The 26,470-nt window shown below is 46.3% G+C and overlaps 1 protein-coding gene across 6 annotated transcripts in view; it reads right to left on the bottom strand.

Moving 5' to 3' along the window:
- Positions 1-26,470, bottom strand: part of NBR1 (NBR1 autophagy cargo receptor) — an 80,067-nt gene that overhangs the window by 5,909 nt on the left and 47,688 nt on the right. For 5 of the 6 annotated variants that reach the window (XM_088480742.1, XM_088480745.1, XM_088480744.1 and 2 more), the window contains 9 exons: positions 20,760-20,900; positions 12,868-12,943; positions 12,190-12,300; positions 11,776-11,934; positions 4,062-4,214; positions 3,520-3,862; positions 2,686-2,777; positions 2,114-2,189; positions 968-1,076 (listed from right to left, as the gene is read on the bottom strand). In XM_088480742.1, the coding sequence (XP_088336868.1) occupies positions 968-1,076; positions 2,114-2,189; positions 2,686-2,777; positions 3,520-3,862; positions 4,062-4,214; positions 11,776-11,934; positions 12,190-12,300; positions 12,868-12,943; positions 20,760-20,900 (1,260 nt within the window). Of the gene's footprint in view, positions 1-967; positions 1,077-2,113; positions 2,190-2,685; positions 2,778-3,519; positions 3,863-4,061; positions 4,215-11,775; positions 11,935-12,189; positions 12,301-12,867; positions 12,944-20,759; positions 20,901-21,085; positions 21,374-26,470 lie in introns of all 6 variants that reach the window. The other variant, XM_088480747.1, reaches the window with a different exon arrangement.

The following is a 26,470-nucleotide window of genomic DNA, read 5'->3' as shown; positions in this document are numbered from 1 at the left end:
GATGCGGGTCGTGCTTTTAGGAGGGGACCCCATGTAAAATTTTTTTTATTTTTTTAACACAGAAGCATGCACAGATCTCACTAATCTGTGTATGCTTCTGTGTAACTCGCACCTTGTAAATAAAGTCACTTTACAAAATGCGACTTAACCCGCAGTTTAACTCGCATGCAAGTCAACTTGGGACTCTTAAGCTCGCACCCTATTACATTTGCGAATTTAGGGACAAACTCACACCTTCCAAATGTGCAAGAAAGTGCGGGTTTGTCCCTCACTAAAAACTCGCACCCTATTACATCCTGCCCTATAAGCCTGGAAGATAATACAACAGTTGATTTAACATGGGAATACTTTGCAGTTTAGCTCTGTGCTTACTGCACGAGCCATACCCAACAGAACCTAATCTCAGGTGGCAGGATTGTAGAGGCAGTGTATTTATGAGGAATTGCACAGTGACAATTAGATCACAATGGGAATTATCATGCAGTCTCCATATATGGTGCTAGTCATTGTATCATTGAGAAAAATAGACAGTAACAAAATGCATTAGTGGGGAGACGTATCGGGGGGGAGGAGGTGGTTGGGGGCTATTACAGCTCAGAGCTGGTGAAAAGATCAAGTTCACCCTTCCAGCACAGGAAGCTATGCTCCTAAAATAGGCTCTACCCACCACTTTAATTTAATACTCTCATTCTGAAAAATAAACCCTTATTCTTGCACTGGGCCACAAAGCTAGGCGACCAGGAAGGTAGAAACTTATTTACCAAGCTGCTGCATTTATTGGCCCACTATCTCATGCCCTCACTCTGTTACCAGAACCATGATAACTGTGTGATGAAATACACACACTATGTTCTCTGGGGACACCTATTGGAAAGGGTGGAAGGTATGTAAGGGCGACGGAAAGGTAAGTTGGGCCTCAGGCAGCATATTGTTTACACTTTGTAGAGTGACAAATAAAGAACCTCACCATAGCAGTCTCTTGTTGACCAACAAATAGGGCCTTATAAGCCGATGCAGCCACAGATAGAGCACCCTTCACCAGGCCTCCAGCGATGCTCACTTTGGTATGCTGTCGGCTGGAACAGAAGAGATAAAGGCTTAGTATGGCTTATTTAAACACAAATGAGAGGACAATAATATTGCAACACAATCCAGTGTGTCTCTCACATTTTGTAGGTCATAGCTTTTGTCACGCACAAGAAGCTACACGTGAATAGAACGAAGATTACATGTTAAAATAACCATAGGAGTGCACAGAAGCCGGCACAGGGGATGCCGTAGCGGGACCTCTCCTTCCGCCAGGTCATGGACTACCCCGCCCCCCTCCCTCTGGGACGCAGACTACTCACCTGGCTGTCTAGGCGGATGGGGAGGTCCCGTTGCAGCACCCCCCGTGCCGGCTTCTGCACACGCCTATGACTGGAACTGAATTATTTTTTTAAACTGAACAAAGTAACTGGAATTCAATTTGATTATACATTTTCACTTTGATTTTACTCATCCATTCATGATTCTGGATATATGTTGTTACAAGATTAACACTAGTGTCTACTTAAAAAGGTTACAAAACACCTTCATCAGTTCTTATTAACTGCCCCCCAGATACAGGTAAAAAAATTGCTCATAACTATATTTAGAAAAATATAAGACACTAACTGCAATGCCATTTATTTATTTACTTTTTCTCTCCATCTCCCCCTGTCTTGCTCTCCACTCATACTTTCATCCCAACTCACTCTCTCTCCAACCCCCCTTTTCTCTTCCCTACCCCAACATTTTCTCTCCACCTCTCCTTCCCCCACTGTCTCTCTCTACCACCACCCTTCATTACCTCCTGTGCATCACTGACACTGGTGGGAGGGTTCAGAGTTCATAACAATCATTACATTCCAATGTGATGACATTTTTATCAGCATCCAATTTTATTATATAAAAATCTTATTAAGTTTTTTTTTTTAAGCAGATTACATTTGGAACAAAACAAATGCACACATAGTATATATAGTTATTACAATGACATGAATTGGCACAATGGGTAAATCTCTTTTATCGACTAGTTCATGAACAAATGTAAAAATAAACTAAGAATGTCTTTAGTTAGCCATTTGTTTACCTTGTGTGATCAAACCCTGCTCTGGGTGGAAGAGGAGCCTCTGCAGGCTGTGGCCTTATTACATTCTCAGTAGGAACTGTAACAGAAGCACACACAAGTCTATAACAACATAGCAGTATATGCAAATGAACAGTACAAACCAGATTTAGGAATTTCTGTACTAAAACAGGTTCCACTCAGTGCTGTAGACACACAACAAGAATCCTTCTCCTTATATAGGGTGACTAACTACTGTATGTGTTAGCCTAAGCGTTGGAAAAATAAATTCCTTTTAAAGCCAGGTTTAAGGAAGCACTTTCTTCTTCTTCTGCAGCCAAAGAAAACCACCTTTATTAATGATTAAAAGCAAGCTCATAGCCTAAAATGATTGTTTATTTACAGTTATCTATACAGCACCTACACATTATGCAAAGTTTAATAGACACACGGGGAGAACAAACAAGCTAAAAACAGTTGGGCCCTAGTGGAATCAAACCCATGACCCTAGTGCTGTGAGGCATCAATGCTAACCACTGTGTCACCATGCTGAAATCTGTTAATAAGTAAAATATATGCAGCCTGACAGTTATTACCTGTGTTTGTGTTTTCAGGAACTGGTGCACTGATATCCACAGGCCTCGCCCCTTCAACATTTAAGGAGACTGGTCGTGCCTCTTGTGGGAACCTTAAAAAAAAAAAAAAAAAAATTCCACTTGCAATTACAGTGATGAAATAATGAACATGTACACAAAGTCTTACAGTGATCACGCCACTTGCTGGAGAAATACAGCTGACTGTAATGTCTATTATCATAAAAAGTAATAACACCAATGAGCATAAAAATTTTGCACTTTCACACAGGCTTAGTAGGGCTTGAGCACTCTGTTGCCCTAAAAAGAGTTTTACAATCAGGCGCCTTATATTTGTAAAGCCAATTGGAGGGCATAGCTGGCTCATCCATGTCAGCCATTGTCACCATCTCTAGCTATGCACTGGTAACCTGACAATGTTTTATCATTCTCAATGTGATCTATAACACCAGGGCTTAGCCCAACAAGCTGCTAACGTATTCAAATAAAATTACAATACTGTCAATATCCCAGCAATAGTGTAAGAAACCCAATAAAAGTGCATTTGTCATTTATAGCCAGTGAAGGCATTTATCATCTGCAAAATGGCTGCCTCCGTGGTCTAAAATAAAACTCAGAAAATCTTCCAAACACACCACTGTCAGACAGTAATAAATACCAATTAAAATTACCTCCTATTCTAATTAAAATGTTACACATCTTTAAATATCTATTTTACAGGCTGACAGCAATAGGCTGGAAGATTACTGCATTTCTTATAATGACCCATAATGCACTCTATATTGTGAACTGATAGCAGTGAAAAGATGGAAGACCAGCACGGAATAGTTCTCATACCTCAGCTGAGGAGATGGTGTTAACACTTCTGGAGTCAGAGGTACAGCATCTAGAGTCTGGGAGGTGGTGAGAATGTCATTAATGCTGTGAGTCTGGACTGGACTACCTTCTTCATGGGTCTCCTCCACTTTGGACTCAGTGTCACCCCCCTGTGACTCTGAGAGGGCAGAGCTGTACATGGATTCCCCCAGAGGGCGACTGGTGTCAAAGCACTCAGGCAGAATGATGATGTAATCTTCAGAAGAGTCAGAGGAAGCCTGGCTCTCTATCTCATCTCCTTGATTGTCATCTGGTGTCTGTTGCTCCATGTCATATAGATGGACTTGTCCTACATCTGCCATTGCTAGAATGATCATCAATCAAAACAGTCAATATTGATTTTTTAAGCTACAAAAATTAAACTGTTATTTTAAATAAAAAAAAACTATACTAATCATTTGGCCTGGCTATGACATACTGGACTAATCATTTTCAATATAGTCTTATTATTTCATACAAAACCTGGATATCAGTTCTAGTCACCATAATTTATGGTCACCAACCTGTATCAGTTGTCATTTCTAAGTCTTGTACATTTGTATCTGTGGACTCCAGTAGAACCGGCCTGCTGACCACAGGAGAGGACTTCAGAGCCACATCCTCATCAGGCTTCACACTGTAGCTGAAACTTGTTTGTGGTGATGAGTGTAGGGAACCTATGAAGCAGAAGATGGTTCTTTTAATACATCACCATTGGTGTTACAGTTTTAAGGATGCTTGAAGTGAAAGTGGCAGCCCCAAATAACACTTGGCATACCAAAGGAACTGCATGCTGGTTTAACAGAACATGCCATCATCCTCAGCAACCCTCACCATACATATGGGTACTGCACCCTCAGAGATTTCCAGGACCGCTACCCAGGAACGCCCCCATTCCACCTCCTAAACGCCGCAGCCTGTTAGCGAGCGAACTACCAGATGGAGGGCTACACATGTGCAGTACACCTCATGTGCAGTCCTCCCACCATTGGAAATGTACGCTAACCATCAGGTAGGTTACCAGTAGGACACTGTGAATCTGTCAAACAAGCTGCATAATCAATGAAACAGCAGAATATAATATCTGCCATCCAGGGCATCTCAATCAGACTACATACAGATTTATTAGGGCAGAAATCAGATGTGATACCTAAGACAAATAAATGCAGAGTATATAGAGGTCAAAGAGATAAATCTAAAGATGGCAGCTGTAACCTGTTTCAGCAATAACATGCTCATGTCAGAAGCAGGTCTTATTTATGCCTACAGAAGGTCATATGCACAGACAAAAAAGCTGGGACCAAAACACGTTACTTTCATTTTGTATTAAAAATGTGCTGCCCATTGTGGTAGGTTTATGACCTAGTGTACAAAAATATGTCTCCTCCCTTATACCATAGTGCATTATAATCAGTGACTAATAAAGAGGATTTTTATTTTGTAGTCACTGTAAAATCAATTCCTCAGAGTCCATCCAGGGGACACTGCAGACAGTGAGTTTACACGGGAGGCTGAGGAGTAGGCATTAAGTAGTTAAAGCATTGGAGCTGAAACCCCTCCCCCTCTAAGCCCTCCCACCTCCTCCAACTACCCAGTTATGTACCTTAACAAAGCCTAATAAGATCACAATGTGCAACAGGCACAAACACCAAACACAACAAACTGAGGGAACACAGTGTCCCCCCAGATGGACTCAGGAATTCATTTTACAGTGACTATAAAAAGTCCTCTGTCGTATCTGGTGGGCACTGCAGACTGTGGGACTTCCCAAAGCAAGCCCCAAGAGGAGTGAGTGTGCCGAGCTGTAATTGACCATATGCCCAAAACTGGCATCTTTGGCTAGAAACGTGCGGACGTGATAACAACGTGTGCCCTGAAGACCAAGTAGCAACACTGCAAAACTGAGGCAACTTGCTGCACCACCCTAGAAGCACTGACAGCCCGAGAAGAGGGCCTGATTCAGACCCGGTCGCAGGGCTGCATTCGCATGCAGCCTGCTGAAGTTTGCAATCTGCGCAAGCGTACAAGACGCAGGGCACGTGCGCGAACCTGTCAATGCGACCAGGAAGCGTTCACAGCTTGTACACAGACGCCCCGCAAGCATGAGTGACAGGACGTGCCGTTTGTAGGTGGTGACGGGGGGTGGTCGATGGTAACGGGGGTGTGGTGGTGCGAACACAGGCATGTCTGTGCGTTGGAACGCCATTTTAGGGGCATACATAATTAAGACGGATCATCAGTGTACACGTCACATGGCTGAATTAAACAAGCAGCACTCGCAGTGCTTGCGGTAGGGTATGGTCAGCCACAAGTGCTGCGTATGGGTCCAATGTCAGCCGATGTTACTGATTGTTTAATACACTTCCTGGAGATGACATGTGTTACAAAGGGAAAATGGACGTCTTGTGTCAGGCTGGTGGGCGTCTACTTTCACACCACGATCATATGGCAAAACATAGTGGGCGTGCTAATGTCTTGTGGGATTTGCATACTTTGGCTGTGGATGGCTGCGTGCCAACAGGTCTGAATCAAGCCTAGTTTGCGTCCGGATAGAGTCAGGCTCACCCAAAGAAACATAAGCCTGCTTAATAGCAGAAGTGATTCAGCGAGCCACGGACAGCTTGGAGGGAGTCCAGCCTCGCCTGTGAGCATCATAGAGGACCAAGAAACTGTCCAACTTCAGAACAGATGCGGACCGGTCAACATAAACCCTCAATGTCCGGACAACATCCAAAAACCGAAGAGGGCTATCAGAAGGATGAAAAATCGGACACACAATCTCATGATTTAGGTGAAACCAAGAAACCACCTTAGGTTGGAAAGATGTGTAAAATCAGAAGAAGGTAATTAGCTGGAAGCACTGATAGACCCTCCTAGCAAAGGCAAACAGATACGCCACCTTCCAAGTAAGCCACTGCAGGTCAACAGACTCCAGAGGCTCAAAAGGAGCCCGCTAAAGCGCTTCCAAGACCAAACTGAGGCGGGTCAGGGAACATCTGAAAATCTGGAAGCAAGACTAGATGCTTTTGAAACAGATAGCAAAAGCAGAAACCTGACCCAGAGACCACTCGCTATGTAAAAAGGAAAGGAGACACGTCAAGCGGAGAAGCAGAGAATCCCCAGCGCTCACACCACCCAATGCAAGTTTTCCACACTCGGTGGTAAATGGCCCTTAGACTTCAAACTCGGGGTCTCAAGCGCCACAGTGACAAAGCCAGCTGAGGCATATCAGGGTGCAGGAATGGGCCTTGTGATCGCATATTGTCCTGTACAGGCAGCCGACATGGCGTTTCAACCAACAAAGTCAGAAGGTCTGCATATCACGCCTGCCGTGGACACTCCAGCGCAATAAAGACAACATAGGCATTCTCACTCTTGATGCAGCGAATCACATGCAGAAGCATGGAGATGGGCAGTAACAGTTATCCCAGAATGGACCACTTGGAGGTCAGAACATCCACGAAGGCCGCCCGAGTATACACGGACCACACACCATAACACAGCAACTTCTTGTTCAGTTTAGAACCTATGAGGTCGATGTCTGAAGACCCCAATGCTCCACTGGCAGGTTGAAGATGTCCTGATGCATTGCTCACTGGCCCGGTGGACCTTGTGTTGACTGAGGATGCTGGCTTCTCATTTGTTGACCAGCAGAATGAATATGGTGGAGATGGCAGGAGCAGACTTCTACACCTACCACATGATCAGAGTGGTCTCCGCCATGGTTCCACCCTGCCAGTTGATATATGCCACATCCATGGCATTGTTCGACTTGACAAAGAGAGGCTTGCCCCACAGGAACCGTTGAGCCTAAGGCAGTACATTCCAGACTGCCCACAGTCCAGCACATTGATGGAAAGGGCAACCTCCTCCTTGGACCAGATCCCTAGTGTGATCAGTGTTCAATCCCAAATCTAGAACGGACAACCCCTCGACAGGTTGGGTAAGCAAAGTAGCAAACCAAGGACTGGCGGGCCGGAAGTGTCAGAGGAAGCAACTGTCTGTCCAGGCGAGGATCAGATTTTCTCCAAGCAGGATATGATTGCTGGAGAGCCCTGGAATGGAATTGAGCAAAGGGGACCAGCTCGAATGTGGTTACCATCTTCCCCAGAAAATTCATCCACCCCAAAATTTACACCTGGTATGGGTGCAAAAGGTACCGCACCAATGATTGCAGGGCCCAAATTTTGTCTTCCTGAAAACAGACAAACCAATGAGTCGAACAGAAGCCCCAGGAAAACCATGCTGTGAGCTAGAACCAGGTTGAATTTGGGAAGGGTGAGAATCCAACCATGTTCCTCCAGGGTCGACATCCCCACGCGCAGATGACTAAGCAGGGTCCCAGAGGATGCCTTGATCAACAAGTCGTCCATGTAAGAGATGGCAGTGATCCCCTTGTGACGCAACAGGGCGATTAGAGCCATGACCATGGAGAAGATCCTTGGTGAGTCCAGATGGGAACATGCAACCAGGCATCTTTGATTTCTAGTGATGCCAGGAGTCCTCCCCATTTCCATGGAAACTATGACCGAGTGCAGAGATTCAATCTTAAATGTCTGCACCCGTAGGTAGGGTTTAGCCACTTCAAGTTTAAAATGGGACGAAAAGACACATCCTTTCCCCAACCCTCTTTGATGTGGAGGATCAGGTACCACCATTCTAGAGGGAAGGAGAGAATGCACCGTCTGAAGTAATGAAGCCTGTCTGAACTTGTTTCAAAGAAGAGGGATGACAAAGAAATGGCGCAGACAAAGACCAACTATATCTAGAACGTATCCTCGAGACAGGATACACAGACCCAGAGGTCCGCGTCCGACCGGAACCAGATGTCCTGGAACAGGAGCAAACGAGCACCTACCCGGAAAACATCACGCCGACTGTTTGTTGTCCTTTCGAATGCCTGGGTGTCTGGATGCCATGTCCATATGGCCATGGAAGTAATCGACCTTGTAGCTTCCCGAGAATCCCGATGGGTGGAACCAGGGAAATTAAAGGGCCCTGGTACGTGTTGGAATAACCAGAAGATATGGAAACTTCCCTCCTGTCGTCTTGACGATATGTTATGTTCCAGCTCTGGGCCAAACAGGGACTCCCCCACAAATGGAGTGACTATAATGGCTTCTTGGACTCAGTCTGCAAGAATCGCAGCCACAGCGACCTTCAGGCAGAAATGGGCAGCATGGACATACCTGAGAGAAGGGAAATCACATACAAAACAGCATAACCGACATAGATAGAAGTCTGATTCAAGTTGTTTATGAGAGCTAGAAGATCAGATAATCCGCTCTGGCTTGGATGGCCTCTGCCAACTGCTCGGAGCAGTTTTGTATGGCCTTGGTAGCCCAGGACCCCAGCCAAGACAGGCTGAAGTGAAGCCTTTGCGAAAGGAAACCGTGACTTAAGTAAAGCTTCACACTTTCGTTCAGTGGTATTCTTTAATGTAGCAGCACTCATTGTGGGAAGGACCAATGCCTTTGCTAACAGGGCAGTAGGAGCGTCCACGAAAGGGGGAACCACCCAAACAGCTGTGTCTTTATCAGGGAACAGGTACTTTTAAGTGTGCAAAATTAGCAAAAGGAAGGGAAAGTAATAAACCTGGCTATCTCCAAAGTCTGGCGGATGAATGTTAGGGGACCCTATTGATGAAGATCTGATCGTTGAGGTAACGGCCACGAATCATCTGCCAGAAGGAGCAGCAGATCAGAGTACCATGCCCGACGAGGCCAGCCCGGAGCCACTAGGATGACTGTTGTGGAATCGCGCTTCGTGCACTTGAGCACCCGCGGAAAGAGAAGAAATGGCAGAAACAGGTACACTAGGCGGTACAGCCACGGAACACCAAATGCATCTTCTGCTACTGCTGCAGGGTCTCAAGGCCTGGAGCAGTACAGAGGCAGCTGACAGTTGAGCCGGGAGGCCATGAGGTCAATCTGTAGCCTGCCCCAACGACGGGTCAACTACTGGAACACTTCTGGATGCTGAATCCATTCTCCAGGATGGAGATCCTGGCGGCTGAGATAATCCGCCTCCCAGTTGTACACTCCTGGGATGAATATGGCGGAATTGGCCTCGACGTGTCTTTCTGCCAACTGTAAGATGCGGCTGGACTCCCGCATCACCAACTGCGCGATCCCCCCTGCCAGTTGATGTACGCCACGGCTATGGCGGTTGTCTGACAGGAGAGCTTCCTGGCAAGACCATCGCTCCTGGAATTGTCTAACACCACTGCCCCCACCTGCGAAGACTGGTGTTCATAGTCAACAGGATCCAGTTCCAAAAGCCGAAGCGGCGACCCATCAGGTGATCTATCTGAAGTCACCAGAGCAGAGAATTGCTGAGGGGACAGCCTCACTAGAGGGTGCATCTGAAGATGTAACCCTGACCACTGAACCAAGAGGTCTAATTGGAAAGGCCTGGAATGAAATCTGCCGAACTGGATGGCCTCCTTCGACCTCCATCTTCCCCAGAAGATGGATACAAAGATGCACAGATACCCTTTTGAGCTTGAGAACCATCCAGACCAACTCTTAATTTGCCTGTGCCTTATCCATTGGGAGAAAAACCCTGTAGGGAAGTGTCCAACATCATCCCCAGGAACTGAAGACGCTGTGAAGGCACCAGATTTGACTTCTGGTAGTTGACTATCCAGCCATAATTGATGAGGACTTGAAGTGTGAGCTACACCTTCTTCAGGAAGCCTTCTGCCGACGAAGCCTTGCTAAGTAGGTCATCCAGATAAGGGACAATGGTCACTCCCATGGACTGGAGATGCAAAATTATAACCGCTGTCACCTTGGAGAAAACCATGGGAGCAGACGACAGTCTGAAGGTCAGAGCCTGAAACTGAAATTGCGACTCCTTGATGGCAAACTGGAGGAATGCCTGGTGTGGCCCCCAAATCAGCATGTGTAAATATGCAACAATGATGTCCAGGAACCCCGTCGCTTGCAGTCCAGCAATGACCGAATTAAGGGATTCCATTTTGAACCTGTGGAATGATTGATCGTGAATTAAGGATATAAGATTTAAAATGGGCCAGACTGATCAATCAGATTTCGGGACCACCAACAAATTTGAGTAGAATCCCTGAGCCAGTTGCAGTACCGGAATCGGAATCAGAACCTTGGAAACCAGGAGCCTGTCGATAGCCTGTTGCAAAACTAACTTTCTGTTGATCAACTGGGAGCCCTGTTGTGAAAAAGCAAACTCTTAACTGTGTGATATAAGATTGCGAACCAGACTTCCCTAAACCGCAGAATGCGGGGGCCCACCTTGAGATCCCCCTGCTGGGACGTCATGCCATGGATTTGTCTGCCGGCTTGGTGTCTGGGCGCCCCCTAGAGCGGCCCTCTCTAACTGCAGAAGAGACACCTCTAGCTCTGTCCTGAAACTTGGGAGGGGGCAAGAAAGGAAGGACCTTTAAAAAGGAGTGCCGCGGGTCCGCTGCAGAAGTAGGCAAAAAAATAACTTTTTCCACCCGTGGCCAGAGAAATCCATTTGTCCAAATCCAGACCAAATAAGATATCTCTGGTAAACGGAAGGGCTTCCACAGTCCGTTTAGACTCGGCATCTGCTGCCACCGCCGAAGCAGAGATTATGGTACCTACCTGCCCAATGTCTCTTAAGGCATCACCCAAATAAACAGCCAATTCGAGCTAGAGGAATAAGATGAGCTTGCGGAGTATTAGACCGCAGGCCGTCCACCAACTGCTCAGCCCACTTTTCAACCGCTTTGTTAACCCAAGAACTGACCAAGACAGGTCTGAGTAAAACCGTCGCAGTGGTATAGGTGGTGTAGTTTCCAACTTACGCTCAGAGCTTTAAAATGTCGTAGCTCCTGGGACTGGCAGCACAGTCTTCTTTGAAAGTCACAAGACTGATGAATCCTTGAGAGGGGGCTAATGTGCACAGGCTCTCTTGGGCACATTTCCAAAACTGAAGCTGATGGGGCAACACCTTCTCAGCCGGAGAGACTTTAGCCGAGTGAAAGAGCAGGCTCTGGTATGCTGATCACCATTCTGTGCTGCCCAGTACTACCTCCTTAGGCTGTGGCGGCCAAAGTATGAACTGGAAGGCAGCAGCAGCAGGCTGTGCTCTCCAAGGAGAAGCTCTAATAGTTAACTATTTAGTGCCTACTCCTCAGCATCCCACCAAAACCCAGTTTGCAGTGTCCCGCAGATAGGACGTCAGAGGAAGTAGAATAGCCCTTGTAGAACAACTACTTTGCGTTCTACTCACTGTGTGGTGAAGTCTTCTTCTGAGGAGGATTGTAATCTGGAGCTGCATCTAATGTCAGACTCCTCATGACAGTTTCACAAACAAACTGGGTTCCACTAATGTCCTCTTCAGCCTCCTCCTGTGTGGGTGTGCTCTCCACGTCTTCTCTGGATATTTTTACTATTGGAAAATACAGGTTTTCAAAGATTAAACTCTATAAAACGGAATAAGCTTTTGCTACTAAATTGGAGCGCTCCTTGTTAGCAGCACTCCCCTAGTAACAGACTCTGCAAGCGAATATGTTCGAGTAAAAGGTATTTAACCCATGTACATGTGTTTATAACAATGGTGCCATTCAAATGAAAAACTGTACAGCAGTCTTGATGTTTAAATAACAACATTCTAACGTATTTAACAGTTTCCAATATAACTCACCAATAAGGGTCTTATATCCAGCTCCATCAGTCTCCTCTTTAATTTGTCCCAGACCTGGCTTCTCAATCAAGGGCCCATCATGTGGCAGAGGGGACATGCACGGTGTCATATCTACAGAGGAATATAATGTTTAACAGCTGCCACTGTACACAAATTGACAGAGGGGAGATTACATGGCTTTAAACCACTGTTTTTTTCCCATTATATACAAATGTCTAGTGGCTGATTCTACCTAGGGGCTTCCCCCAGTAAAATCCACCAACTCACTCAATGAGATAGTTGTAGTACGAGACTGCACTGGCTACATTGTTGCTGGCAGTGACCCCTTTGGAAGCACTACCTACGAATCACAAATAGGACAGGGAGACTCCGGGGAAGGTGTTTTCCCTCCTGGGACTGCCAGTCCGGGCTTCCAGGGAGGAGCCACTCCTCTGTCTTCCGGGCAGTAACAGATGCAGCCACTAAAAGCCTTTTTTTTTTGTGCGCATGCGCCGGTCCTAGAGCCTGCAAGAATCATTGCGCAGGCGCCAGGACCCTGCCTGCCCGGGTCTGTCTGTGTCTCCTCCTCTACGGACTAGTGCAGGCAGCCTCCGTCATCCATGAGGGCAGGAGCAGCTCCTGCAAATGTCACAAAACAAGATGAAACATTGTAGTGGCTATATGTGTATTCACACTCACCAACAGGAGTATTGTGGGGAACACGTTCCAGTTCTTGGACAATGTTTATATCCAACAACTCAAATGACAGCAAGTCCTAAACAAAGAAGGAAAGTTGCATTAATGTAGAGCATGTAACATAACAGTAATGTGAAATCTGACACATGCAGTGAAGGATAAAGTTAATCAGTAATAAGACTGTAGCGTTAACATTGAGTTGCTCTATTTTAGGTAAAGTTACTACTTCATTCAATTCATAGATCATACATACACATACATATACATATATACACATACACACATACACACACACACACACACACACACACGTGGCCAAAATTGCGGACACATTTTGAAATTTGAATGTTTATCAACTTCGAATGCTTCTAAAAACTGTTTCACTTCACGCAATGCAATGATTTATATATGAAATGAAAGGAAACTTAATGCTGAATTCAACACAATAAACAGAGGTCAAATATTTGCATTACAAGGGAAGTTATGCCGTGAAAACAACACTTAGGACGGTAACATCATAAGTACACAGGGATTTTCACCCTATCAGTATTTCGTTGGGCAGCCTTTATTTTTCAAGACCGCAGTACAGCGATGTGTCATTGAGCCAACCAATGTTTGGAGCTCTTCCTTCTTTTTTATGTGGTGCCATGAGACAATTATATCCTAATTAATTGTCTTTTATTGGAAGGATGCCTCAGATGTACCAGTTTTTTCAAACAGAACCACAAATGTTCTATGGGGTTCAGGTCTGGGTTGTTTCCTGGCCATCCCAGCACCTGTATGTCATTTTCCGTGAACCCCTTTTTGCATGTCCGTGCAGTGTGGCAGGGAGCTGAATCCTGCTAGAAAAAAAATGGGGCATTATCTGGAAAAAGATCCCTGATAGAAGGTAGAAGGTATACATACACACACACACACACACACACTGTACGGACAAAAGTATTTGGACGTCTGACCATTACACCAACAGGGACTGTAAGGACATTGTATTCAAATACATATACTTTAATATGGAGTTGGTCCCCCTTTTGCAGCTATAACATCTTCCACTCTTCTTGAAAGGCTTTCCACAAGATTTTGGAATGTTTCTGTGGGACTTTTTGCCCTTTCTTCTGTAGAGAATTTATGAGATCAGGCACTGACGTTGGTCGAGAAGGCCTGGCTCTTAATCACCGCCTCCAGTTCATTCGAAATGTGCTTGATGGTGTGGGCTCTGCACGGGCCAGTCACGTTCTTCCACATGGAACTCCTCAAACCATGCCTTTATAGTCCTTACTTTGTGCACTGGGGCACAGTCATGCTGGAATAGAAAAGGCCCTTCCCCAAACTGTTGCCACAAAGTTGGAAGCATAGCATTGTTCAAAATGTCTTGGTATGTTGAAGCATTAAGAGTGCCCTTCACTGGAGATAAGGGGCCTGAAAAACGGACCCATTCCATTATCCTCCCTCCACCAAACTTCACAGGTGTCAGTCTGGCAGGTAACGTTCTCCCGGCATCCGCCAAACCCAGACTTGCCCATCTGACTGCCAAACAGAGAAGTGTGATTAGTCACTCCACAGAACACGTTACCACTGCTCCACAGTCCAGTGTCGGTGTGCTTTACACCACTCCATCCGATGCTTGGCATTGGACTTGGTGATGTGAGGCTTGCATGCAGCTGCTCGGCCATGGAAACCCATTTCATTAAGCTCCCACCGCACAGTTTTTGTGCTTACATTAATGCCAGTGGAAGTTTGGAACTCTTCAGCAGAGCGTTGGCGACTTTTACGCACCATGCTCCTTTAGCAGTCGTTGATTCCGCTCTGTGATTTTATGTGGTCTTCCACTTCAGGGAGTTGCTGTTGTTCCTAAACACAAATGTTTGCAAATGGAGACTGCATGGCTAGGTGCTTGATTTTATACAACTGTGGCAAGGGCAGGAGAGCAGAACAATAATGAGTGTCTGCAGGCAACAGTGAAGCATGGTGGGGGTTTCCTGCAAGTTTGGGGCTGCAATTCAGCAAATGGAGTTGGGGGATTTTGTCAGAAGTAATGGTGTCCTCAATGCTGAGAAATACAGGCAAGTACTTATCCATCATGCATTACCATCAGGGAGGAGTCTGATTGGCTCCAAATTTATTCTGCAGCATGACAATGACCCCAAACATACAGCCAAAGTCAAGTGTACCTAGAAGAATTGATGCTGTTTTGAAGGCAAAGTGTGGTCACACCAAATATTAATTTGATTTCTCTTCTGTTCATTCATTTTGCTTTTGTTATATAATAAAAAATGAGTTATGGTAAGAAATTATCTTTGTTAACTCTCTCTCTTCGAAGGCCATAGGGTCCACAGGGAGACCTTGGGGTGTAGGTGATGGGAAGCAATCAGTTAAAGCTTTCAGCTCCCAGGATGCATTGGGTTCACTCTCCCTATACCCTGCCCCCGAGGCACCTCAATTGGTAAAAAGCCAAAGGCCGGAGCAGGATAAGAAAGAAGGAAGACTGGAACACTCAAGAATCACACTCACATAGAAAGAGACGGGAAACCGGTGAACAGTACAATAGCCCATATGAAGCCAGGTGGACCCTATGGACTTCGAAGAAAGAGTTAACGGTTAGTTCTTACCATAACTCATTTTCTTCTTCAGGGTTCACAGGCTCCACAGGGAGACCTTGGGGATGTCCCAAAGCAGTCCTTTTAAGGGTAGGGACGCTCCTGTGCTGAGAGCAGAATCCGGCGCCCAAAAGGAAGCATCCTGAGAGGCGATGGCATCAAATGCATAGAACCTTAGAAAGGTCTGGACAGAAGACCACGTGGCCGCCTTACAAAGCTGAGCAGCCAAGGTGCCACGGTGAGTTGCCCATGAAGGACCCACAGACAGAGTAGAATGGGCCTTAACATAAATCGGAACAGGCAGGCCTGCCTGCGTGTAAGCCTCTGAGATAGTCATACGAAGCCATCTAGCCCATTTTTGTTTATTGGCTGGCCATCCCTTCTTGTGATCCATAGAGCACAAACAAGGAGTCTGATTTTCGAAGAGAACTGGTACTGTCCACATCCAAAGAGGCCTCACCGGCCGAGAGGTCTGGTGATAGAAAGGCCGGTACTATAATTTCCAGATTAATGTGGAAACTAGAAACACCGCCCTGTCCTGGTGAAATATCAGAAAAGGACGACGACATGAGAGCGCTCCCAATTCTGACACCCTCCTGGCAGATGCAATAGCCAGAAGGAAGAGAGTCTTAGCTGTTAACCACTTGAGTTCCACTGAATCTAGTGGTTCAAATTGAGGACCCTGGAGGGCCCGAAGAACTACTGCCAAATCCCAAGGAGCCACTGGAGGGACAAAGGGAGGTTGTATCCAGAGGACAGCCTGTAGGAAAGTGTGTCTATCCGGAAGCAGAGCAATTCTACGTCGGAAGGGATGTCTCAAGAGCCATGCCGTCAAAGACGATCCAGGTCTGGGTAAAGGCAAGGACCCTGAGACAACAGGTCCGGACATTAAGGCAGCAGGAACGGAGTGTCGATGGAGAGACTCCGAAGATCTGAGTACCAATGACGTCTGGGCCAAGATGGAGCCACCAGCAGGACAGTGCCTCCGTCTTGCTTGAACTTCCGAAGAACCCGAGGAAGCAGGGAGACTGGAGGAAACAGGTACGCAAACTGGAAGGTCCATTTTACTGACAGAGCATCCACCAGGCTTGCTTCGGCATCTCCTGTTCTGGACCCGTACACTGGTAACTTGTGATTGTGTCAGGAGGCCACGAGATCCACCACTAGGAGTTGAAACACCTCTTGGGGAAGAGACCATTCCCCTGGATGCACGTCGTGATGGCTGAGGAAATCAGCTTCCCAATTGAGAACTCCCAGAATGAGCACTGCCGAAATGGGAGGGAGATGAGATTATGCCCATGTCAGAATGTGTGACACTTCTGCCATTGCTGCCCGACTTAGAGTGCCTCCTTGATGGTTGATGAACACCACTGTTGTCGGACTGAACCTGCACGGGCTTTCCATGAAGAATGTGCTTTGCCATCATGAGGGCTCTGTACGCATGCCTCTACCGATGTTCACCGGCCCTGAAAGAAGTGTGGATCGCTCACTGCGACCCATACCCGGAGACTGGCACCTGGTGACTGCGGAGACATCTGTGTACTCGTAGCTGTAGTGTGAAGATCTTTTCTGGAGTTAGAAAGATTCTCTGCTGGTGAGAATCCAGAAGGGCTCCCAAATGAACCATCCTCTGTGAGGGAATTAGGGAGGACTTCTTCCAATTGATAAACCACCCGTGCGCCTGTAGACAAGCAACTGTCAGTTGCAGGTGGTGGTGAAGCACCTCTGGAGAACTTGTCAACAAGAGGAGGTCGTCCATATATGGTAGGAGCCGGATACCCTGACTCTGCAGATGGGCTGCCATGACAGCCATCATTTTGGTAAATACCCTTGGAGCCGAGGATAGGCCAAAGGCAGCGCCCGAAACTGGAAGTGTCATTGCAGTATAGCAAACCACAGATAACGCTGGTGAGAAGGCGTTATGGGAACATGTAGGTATGCATCCTGAATGTCCAGTGATACCATGTAATCCCCAGGTTCCATAACCAGTATGATGGATTGTAAGGTTTCCATCCTGAACCTGGGCACCCTGAGGAACTTGTTCAGAGCTTTGAGGTTGAGGATAGGCCGATGAGACCCATTCGGTTTCTGAACCAGGTAGAGAGTAGAATAATATCCAGTCCCTCGTAAAGAGAGTGGAACTGGTATAATTACCCCTGCTTGAAGGGGTAATATGGCTTTCTGGATCTGCAAGGCCTTTCTGGATCTGTATGGCTTTCTGGATCTGCAAGGCCTTGGCTTTCTCTGAAGGAGGGCCTGTGCAGAAAAATTGGTGGGGAGGCCTTCAAAGATATGAGAGGCCGTACCCTTGAGAGACCACTTCTCTTACCCAAGCATCCTTGGTGGTTTGACACCAGCACTGGGCGAAATGAAGAAGTCTCCCTCCCACTCTGGGGTCCCCCAGAGGGAGGCCCACACCGTTAGGCTGCGGGTTTATCCTCCAGTTTGGAGGCCGGGCGTCTTGTGCTCCAGGCCTGTTTCTTAGACTTGTCAGTTTTCTTTGCAGCGGACTGCCTAGGAAAGGACTGCCCTTTGGCTTTTCCAAGAGGACAAAAGGACCTAAAGGAGGAACTTCGAGACTTTACAGGAGCAGATGCTGAGGGCATAAATACAGATTTTGATTTGGCTAATGTGTCAAAAATCTTGTACAGGTCTGGACCAAATAAAATATCCCCATTATAAGGTAAGGCCTCCAGGCCTTTTTTAGAATCGGCATCTGCGCACCAATAGCGTAACCACAGGGCACGGCGAGCAGACGCGGCCGAGACCCTGGACGTCAGTAAACTAGCATCCAGAGCGGCCTCACCGATATATGCAGCCGCATCCCTAATATGACCGAAAAAGTGACACTTGATCCTCTGGAATTTCCAAAAAGAGTTCGCTAGTGTATCGGCACAACTCTCTATAGCCTTAGCTACCCAGGAGATAGCCATGGACGGGCGGGCAACAGCTGCTGAAATAGAGTATATAGACTTTAGGCAAGTTTCCACCTTCCTATCCATAGGATGCTTTAACAATGCACTTTTAATTAACCGTGTAACATGTGAATCCACTGCAGGGGGGAGATTCCCACTTTTTACTATGAGCCTCCAGAAACGGGTAATAGGAGGTCAAACGTTTGAGGTTGATACCTCTTACCAGGCATCAGCCATGTGATCCACCAGCTGATCAGGGAATACTGCCGAAGTCACCTTCAATTGTTTAAACAGGGGGTGTTTGGATTTAGGGGCTGGCTCCTCATCCTCTATTACCAATACGGATCTGACCACACGCATTAAGGCAGGAATATTAGTCTGTGACTTAGGCTCTGCCTCTTGCCGAGGGGAGTCAGGGTTAGAGGCATCAGCTGCCTCCCCATCATCAGAAGACATCTCAGACTCTGATAGCTGTGTGGATTGAGATAACAACACAGGATGCTTAGCTGGTCTTACGGGCTTCTCACTCTGCAACATGGTCTGAAGAGCAGTTGAGGTTGCTGCCAGACTCTGTAATGGGTTAGAGAAAACATCCACTCATGGTGGAGGTCCACCCTGTGGTATTCCCATAGAGGGAATGACCGCCTGCTGAGGTACAGGAGGGGTTTGCATAACTAGTGTTAGTCCCTGTGAGGGAGGGACGAGCTGCTGTGGAACGCCCATAGGAGGGAAAACTGCCGGGACCGCCAGGTGGTCCACAATACAGGCCAGGAAATGTGAAAAAGTCACCCAAGGTGGCTCCTGTACTGATGACGGAGGTTTTCGAGGAACCTGTCGGGTTATAACACCTCACACATAACCCCACCCGAACCACATCCTCCTCACTGAAAACCGCAGTACATAATCTGCAAGATTGTGACATTGGTACAGGAATGTGTTCATTGCCCTTGGCAGACATGTCTGCAGGGTAAATGACGCACAATATGGAACGGAGGGTCCAATTCAGACCCGCTCGCTAGATGCTTTTGCATGCAGCCAAAGTATGCAAATTCCTTGATCGCAAGGCAAGGCATTAGCACGCCCACTATGTCTTGGCGTGCGATCACGGTGTGTATCTAGACGCCCACCAGCCTGTCTTAAGACGCCCACTTTCCTACGGCATCTCCAGGAAGTGTATGCAACAATCGGTAACATCAAGTAACATCATACCCATGTGCAGCACTTGTGGCTGACCATACCCTACCGCAAGCACAGCGAGTGCTTGTGCTTAATTCAGCCATGTCACTTGTATTATGACGCTGCATCTTAATAATGTACGCCTCTGAAACAGAGTTAAGATGCCAAGACACGCCTGCGTTCGCACCACTCCCCCCCCCCCCCCCCCGATTTCATCGACCAACCTTTATTTATATATATTGGGCAATAATGCACTCAATTGTTATTTATTACAAATATTAGAAGGCACCGCAGATTTTGGTGGCCTACATCCAAAGAGTTACATAACTGCTCATTGGTGACTTTCACAAGGGTGTGTTGGTATAGGGTTAGGGTGGTAAAGTTGACATTTAGAATGTTGGCATGGTCATCATGTCAACATTCACAAAGTTGCCATGTCGATAATGTGTTTTTCCCTAGACTTGCGAACTAACTAACCGCAGCCTAACCCAAAAGTCGACTGTTGATAATTTGTCGGTGTCAACATTCTGTCCATGAACGTATATCCTTTCATATGTCCATATAATTTAGGATAGTACAATATCCCTAATATAAAATTAAGCAATATCTTTATATTACTTTGATTCACAGGGACTAGTAGAGTCTTATTAGTGTGCATCTTCCCCCTGATCAGTAAATGCCTATTCAGCCCATTTCTAATTGGTGGCAATTCAATTCAATGAGATCTTGAATAGCCCCGGGAGGCAGCTCCTGAAGCTATTAAATTCAACGCGATGTTTGGGCGAGCTAAAGGATTTCTTCTCGCACCCTCCTGGGATGAGAGGAGAAATCCGACAAAAGTGCCAGTGTTTTCTGGCTTAGCGCGGCGCTAACAGCCACGCGGCCGGCACTTTAGTCGGTTAATGCCGATTCTCGCGACTAAACACCCAGGTTAAGTCACGAGAACTGGCATTCTCCAACTTAGCAGCATGCTGAATTGAATAGTGAATTGAATCGCGCTCTCTGTCCACAATGTTATTAGAGAAAGGCAGAACTGGCATTTAATATAATATGTATTAGGTGTTTGATATGAATTCCATCCATATATAATAATGTAATGCACTGTCTCTTAGTAAATATTGAAGGTGGGACCTTCACATCGACAGTCTTGGCCCTGACACTGATTTGAAATGTCCCTTATTTGAGAGGCCCATGTCAGTAATACCCTTACCTGAGCAGTAAGAAGATCAACAGATGGGATGTACATCTCTCTGTCACTGTGTGTGCTACTCAAGTGAGTGGATGCTTGGGAGGTAGTCACCTTATCTGGACATTCCTCAAGTTGCTGGGTCATATGAACACTTGAGTCTTCCTACACATTAGAAAGTTTACACAAGATCAGGGAGACAGTTCAAACCTTCAAGAATAATGAACAAAACTAAATGGCTACAAATCCCCAATTAAATAACAATATTGTACTCATGTGGGCAAAAAAAACCTCCATAAAATCACTAATGTACAAAGATACATGCTTGTGTACTGCTGCCCCACACTTGCCTCTTCCTGGTCTTTTTGGCTGTTTATTTTGATGGAAGATACCTCCTTTTCCATATTTTCAAGGTGGTCGGCACAAGGAAGAGAGTCCACAATGATACTGCACCAGACCCGGGGCCCAAACTGCTCTCCCTTGTGTGCGAGACGCCAGTGAGAGGTGTAGGTTCCCTCCAGTGCTGGGGCTATGAATTCTACAGACAGGACGCCCACTTGGCCTGGAAGCAAGGAGGGGACTGGGGCATCTTTCCGAGATGAGGATGCTAGTGTCAGATTCCCCCACATGAAGTTTAACTGGAGAAGGTGAGCAAGTCAAATGATTAACACCTGAGTTCGAGTATAATATTATACTAACTAATGTCCAAATTATAACTATCATTTATAACCACTAAAATACAATTAAAACATTAACATTGATGTGTATTCGGTTTATAAAAAGAAAAGGAACATATCAGTAAAACCAACATTTAACTAATGGACAGATTACTCTACTTTGACCCTCATTAGAAAGCGCTTTCTACTATTTTCATTTATAGCAGTTTGAAGTCTTGTAGAACAGAAAATTAAGACACAAATCCTAATGCAAGATGTTCCTGCAGAGGTACTGGGAGCAGGTACGCAGTATCTGTATGAGAGACAGGCACAGCAGTCAGGTCTAACCTACACCCCTTTTCCATACCGGGTCAAACCTGGGATTTACCCCATTCCCACTGCGGCTCTGACCCGGGAATATCCAGGGTCGGTGCCGTTCACACAGCACACGGATGCAGTGCTGGCGCTTTGAGATGATGACATCACCAAGTGCCGAGTACTCGGCTCCCCCCTGAACGCCAGACCGAAGTGGACTGGCGACCAGGGGAGACGTCCTTCCCTGGGGGGGGCGGGGGGAGTGTCCTTTCAGGAGGCTGTGTGATGCCACAGCTGTCACCGGGGAGACAGGCATGGAGAGATTACAGTCTCCATGAAGCAGGGATGGGGTAAAAACCGTAGCGGTCTGAACCATACAGGGAGACTGTAATCTGTCCCTCCCCAGTGACAGCTTCCGAATACCAACCAATCACCATGCTGTAAATGAGTCCTCAAGACCCGGGTTACCCTTTTCCACTGAGCCTGTCCAGGGTTTTACCAGTGTAAAACCCTGCTTGAGACCCGGAAGAAATGCCAGGTCAATCGACCCGGGATTTTTCCTAGGATCCTATTCCACTGAGCCGGTACCCGGGTTCACACATCAATAACCCGGGTATTTTGGCAAGTGGAAAAGGGGGTACTAGAGATAGGCCTTGCTCCCTTCACATAAAGCCATCTATCATAAATACAACACTCTAAGCTAATTCATCACAAGACACCAAATGGTGGCTAAGAAGTAGCATGACATTCAGACTGATGTATATAAACCTAGCATTAACCACTGTGGCTTCACCATGTAATAAAATTAACTGAAACATTAAAATAATTTAGGTTTTTGTGAAAGGATTTTTTTTTTGTATTCATCATAAAATCAATTCCTTGGAGTTCATCTGGGGGACACTGCAGTCTATGACTTTAGAGGGAGGCTGAGGCGTAAGCACTAAACAGTACTCTTGGAGCCTTCAAGCCTGCTGCAGCAACTCAGTGATTTAGCCAACAAAGCCGAAGGGAGACCTCAGCATGTAACAGCATAACCAACAATAAACAATCAGGGAGGAAATGTAGCGTCCCCAAGATGGAATTGATTGTACGGTGAGTACAAAAGATCCTCTTTAGTCATTTGCCCCATCTGGAGGACACTGCAGACTGTGGAAAGCAAAACTCAAGAGGATAGAGGGGGTGTGTCGTGCACCAGCCAAGCCGTAAACAAGATGCGGAAAGTGTCGCCAGAAAGTGTGGAACCTAGAATAGGTGGAAAATGACTGTATGATGACCAAGGAGGCATCGTGCCATGATGTTCAAGAAGCACTCATGGCCCAAGAAGAATGCATCCAGAGGGGGTCAGGCACCGGCTGACCCAGAGACAGAAGCGTACTGAATAGAAGTGATCCAATGGGCCACAGACCAAGAGGCCCTCCAAGCGACGAGGCTTGAGCCACAGAACCTGCAAAGCCTGGATAACATCCAAGAAGCATAGTAAAGAGAATTGCCCGGACAAATGGGAAAAAACAGGAAGAATTACTAGCAGATGGTGCTGTCAGCTCCAAGACCTGCCGAGCGGAAACAATGACCAACAGAACATTACCATCCAAACAAGCCACTGCAGGCCAACAGAGAAACTCGCTGTAGCGCCTCCAAGGCCAAATCAAGGACCCAAGATGGGACCAGCAGAACAGAAGAAGGCCATACACACGACACACCCTTCAGAAATGGCTGAACATCCAAAAACAAGGCCAGACGCTTCTAAAACAGGGCTAAAAAGGCAGAAAGGTAACCTGCCCGCAAAAAGGAAAGGAGAGACAATGGTAGCGTACCAAGATGCCCATATAGAACAATAAGCTCAAACCTGAGAAGCAACAAGGGATGTTCCCTAACAGCCCACCATGCTTAACGACAAGCTGAGTCTCAAAAGAACAGTCTAGTGACTGAAACTAGGGAAAAGCACACAAAAGCACAGCTACCAAATCTAGGAGCTAACAAAAACACTCCAAAGAAAACCAGCCTAGGAAAGACGAAAGGAGCTGAAAGAGTAAAAACTCAAACATGAGCCCGGAAATCTGAAGCAAACCCCCAAAGAAGTCACACGCCGAACGGTACCAACATGACCAGACTAAAAAAGACGTCCAAGCACCACTGACCCTGACGCCCAGACTACGGTGAAACCTAGAATCCCCGATAGAAAGGAAGCCACAGGAAGGAAAATGTAATCAATTACAATCCTGAGCAATGCACCAGAAGTCCATAAATTAAATGGACAAGTCTGATACCAGGACATTCGCAAACGGTAGAATAGTTCGACAACATTGCAAGTGGAACCTGCACCCGGGAGCACATACACCCAACATCAAAACGGATGTGCTACATGACTGGCCCGCTCCTCTTAAGAAGTGGGCAGCCAAGCCTGCACCTTCCTGAAAAATTAGAACTGAATAAGAGAGAATGGCCCACATAGGCAGTACCAGCTAAGGGATGTTCCTGCATAGGCAATTTCGGCTAACAATACTACAAGACAGACAAGAACTGCAATTTTAAAGTGGTACCCAGACCTCCCCGCAGAGGAAACAAGACCACTCCAGGGAGCACAAGTCAGAACTCGCCTTAGTGACACTGTAAGTGGACCAGGAGCCAGAAGAAGGCTGTGCTGTCAGTAATGCGCTGCCGGAGTTGTGCAGCCTGCTAGTCAATACAGTCATTACTTGTAATAAACCCTGAATAGCAGCCAGACCAGCGTTACCGCAGTAGGCTGTGGGGATCAGCTAGTGCATTGTGAAAAAGGGGCAGCAGCAGTTCCAGCGTGTCTGGCTGCTTGAATCTGTTACTCAAAATAGCAGCCACCAGAAAAGTGGTGCCAAAATTAAAATATAAAGATTGGGAGCCAGTATATAGACAGAGAAAGTGCGCGCTAGGCCGTGAAGTGCTATCACTGCAGGCTGTGGTGGCAGTGTAATATAAGCTAGGGTTACTGGGTGCGGTACCAGCATAGCCGGCATTAGGGGGCACCTCTTGCTCCAAATTGCCCACAAGCTAGGAATCTCCAGCAAGCCTGCCACAATCTCATTAGCTGCCGGGCTGTCAGCTGGGTGGGCGGGGCAAAAAGTGCAGAGACTCCAGTGTGTGTAGCCCCAGTGAATCCCAGTCAGTGAAGTGTTTGCAACCTGCCGTCAGTAACAGGGGAGCTGCTGATGTACAACACAAACCAACAAACCTGAAAGTGTCTCACGATGAGAAACAAAATATATAGCAATCACAATAAAACCAAAAACATGAGCAGTGGAAAATGGGGGGAATTTTTTTTTTTAAAAAAAGCAGAAAACATGGCATGCAAAAACACATTGTAGAAAACATGGTATGCAAAAACAGCAAGAATTAGCAGGGTCAGTGGATGGGCTGGGCAGCACATCCAACATAGATAAAATGTTAGGCAATTGCACATAGTAGAAAACAAGTTAGAAAATATAGCATGCAGAAGCAATGAATAAGCAAAAGTCCCTGAGTCGTGTCATTATGAGGCACACGGCCGTGTCTCCAAGACATGCCATAAATGGTGGAAATACATAAAAAGTCACAGCGGTGTGCCAAAATGAACCCACATAGGGAAGTGGTATACCTACACCAGCCATTATGTGACACATGGCAGTGTCCCCACGACATCTATGTAGAACCACCCCTTACAGTGTTGCTAGCAGATAAAGGAAAGAAACAGGTCAACAATAATTAAAGACACAGAGATGGCTATTACTGCATATGACATTATGAGACACTCAGCGGTGTCTCCAAGGCATATCTGTGCAGCCCATCAAAATCTGAAAGAAATACGTCACAAGAAGCATCCCATCCTGAAGTCTTCATTCAGGCCATTGGGTAATAGGCAATTCAATCTGTAGATCCACTGCAATTCACGCTCTAAGTGGATCTTACATCTGCTTGCCTGTATCATGATGATAAATTGAATAAAGCCTTCCATTATCTACTGAAACTGTGAGTGCTGGTCGTACACCTTGTACATGAGGGATGAGGCAAGTGTTGCTTGGGGGAAAACTTTTTAGGGTGATCAGTATGTCGGCCATCTTGTATGCACATTTTTTAAATGGGAAGGTAGTCATGTGACATATCAAACAGATGCAGAATTTCATAACGAAGCACCCGTGCTATTGCAAATGATTTCAAGCAATCAATGTCACCCAAATAGGCCACCCATTACTCACAGTGCAGTTGCCAAACTCCTTGCCAAATTTAAAGAAACTGGATCAGAAAAAATTTGCCTCATCAATAAACAATATCTGGTGTGGAAAATGGGGGTTCAGTTGAAGTTGCTGCATTACCCAGAGTGCAAACTCCACCCGACAGTCTGGGTCACCCTCAGTCAGGTGTTGCAACATCTGAATCTTGTAGGGGTGCCATTTATGTGTAAACAAAATTCTCAAAATGGATGTACGACAAACCCCACATTAACGAGACAGACGAGTGCCAAGTTGTGGGCTCTTTGAAAATGATGCGGTTTCTTCATCTGCAAGTTTTTGGTCGTCAAATTTTTGGTTTCTCTTCAACTGATCCGGTTTCTTTAAATTTGGCAATGAGTTGCATCCAAGATGGCCAACTTCAAAATGACCGCCATACTGGTATCATACCCTAAAAATAAGTTTTCCCCCACTCCCATATCATATGTGTAGACACTGGATTAATATTTCTTTACTCATTTCCTTTTTATAAGGGTGTTTCCACACCTATGGACCACCCTGTAGCACATGATTAATATAGTAACTG

This window comes from Taudactylus pleione, unplaced genomic scaffold (genome assembly GCF_031769625.1).
Source record: "Taudactylus pleione unplaced genomic scaffold, aTauple2 ptg000256l, whole genome shotgun sequence".
In the NCBI taxonomy this organism is placed as follows: Eukaryota; Metazoa; Chordata; class Amphibia; order Anura; family Myobatrachidae; genus Taudactylus; species Taudactylus pleione.
Note: the sequence above shows the minus strand (reverse complement) of the source record. Positions and strands in the feature narration are given on the sequence as shown.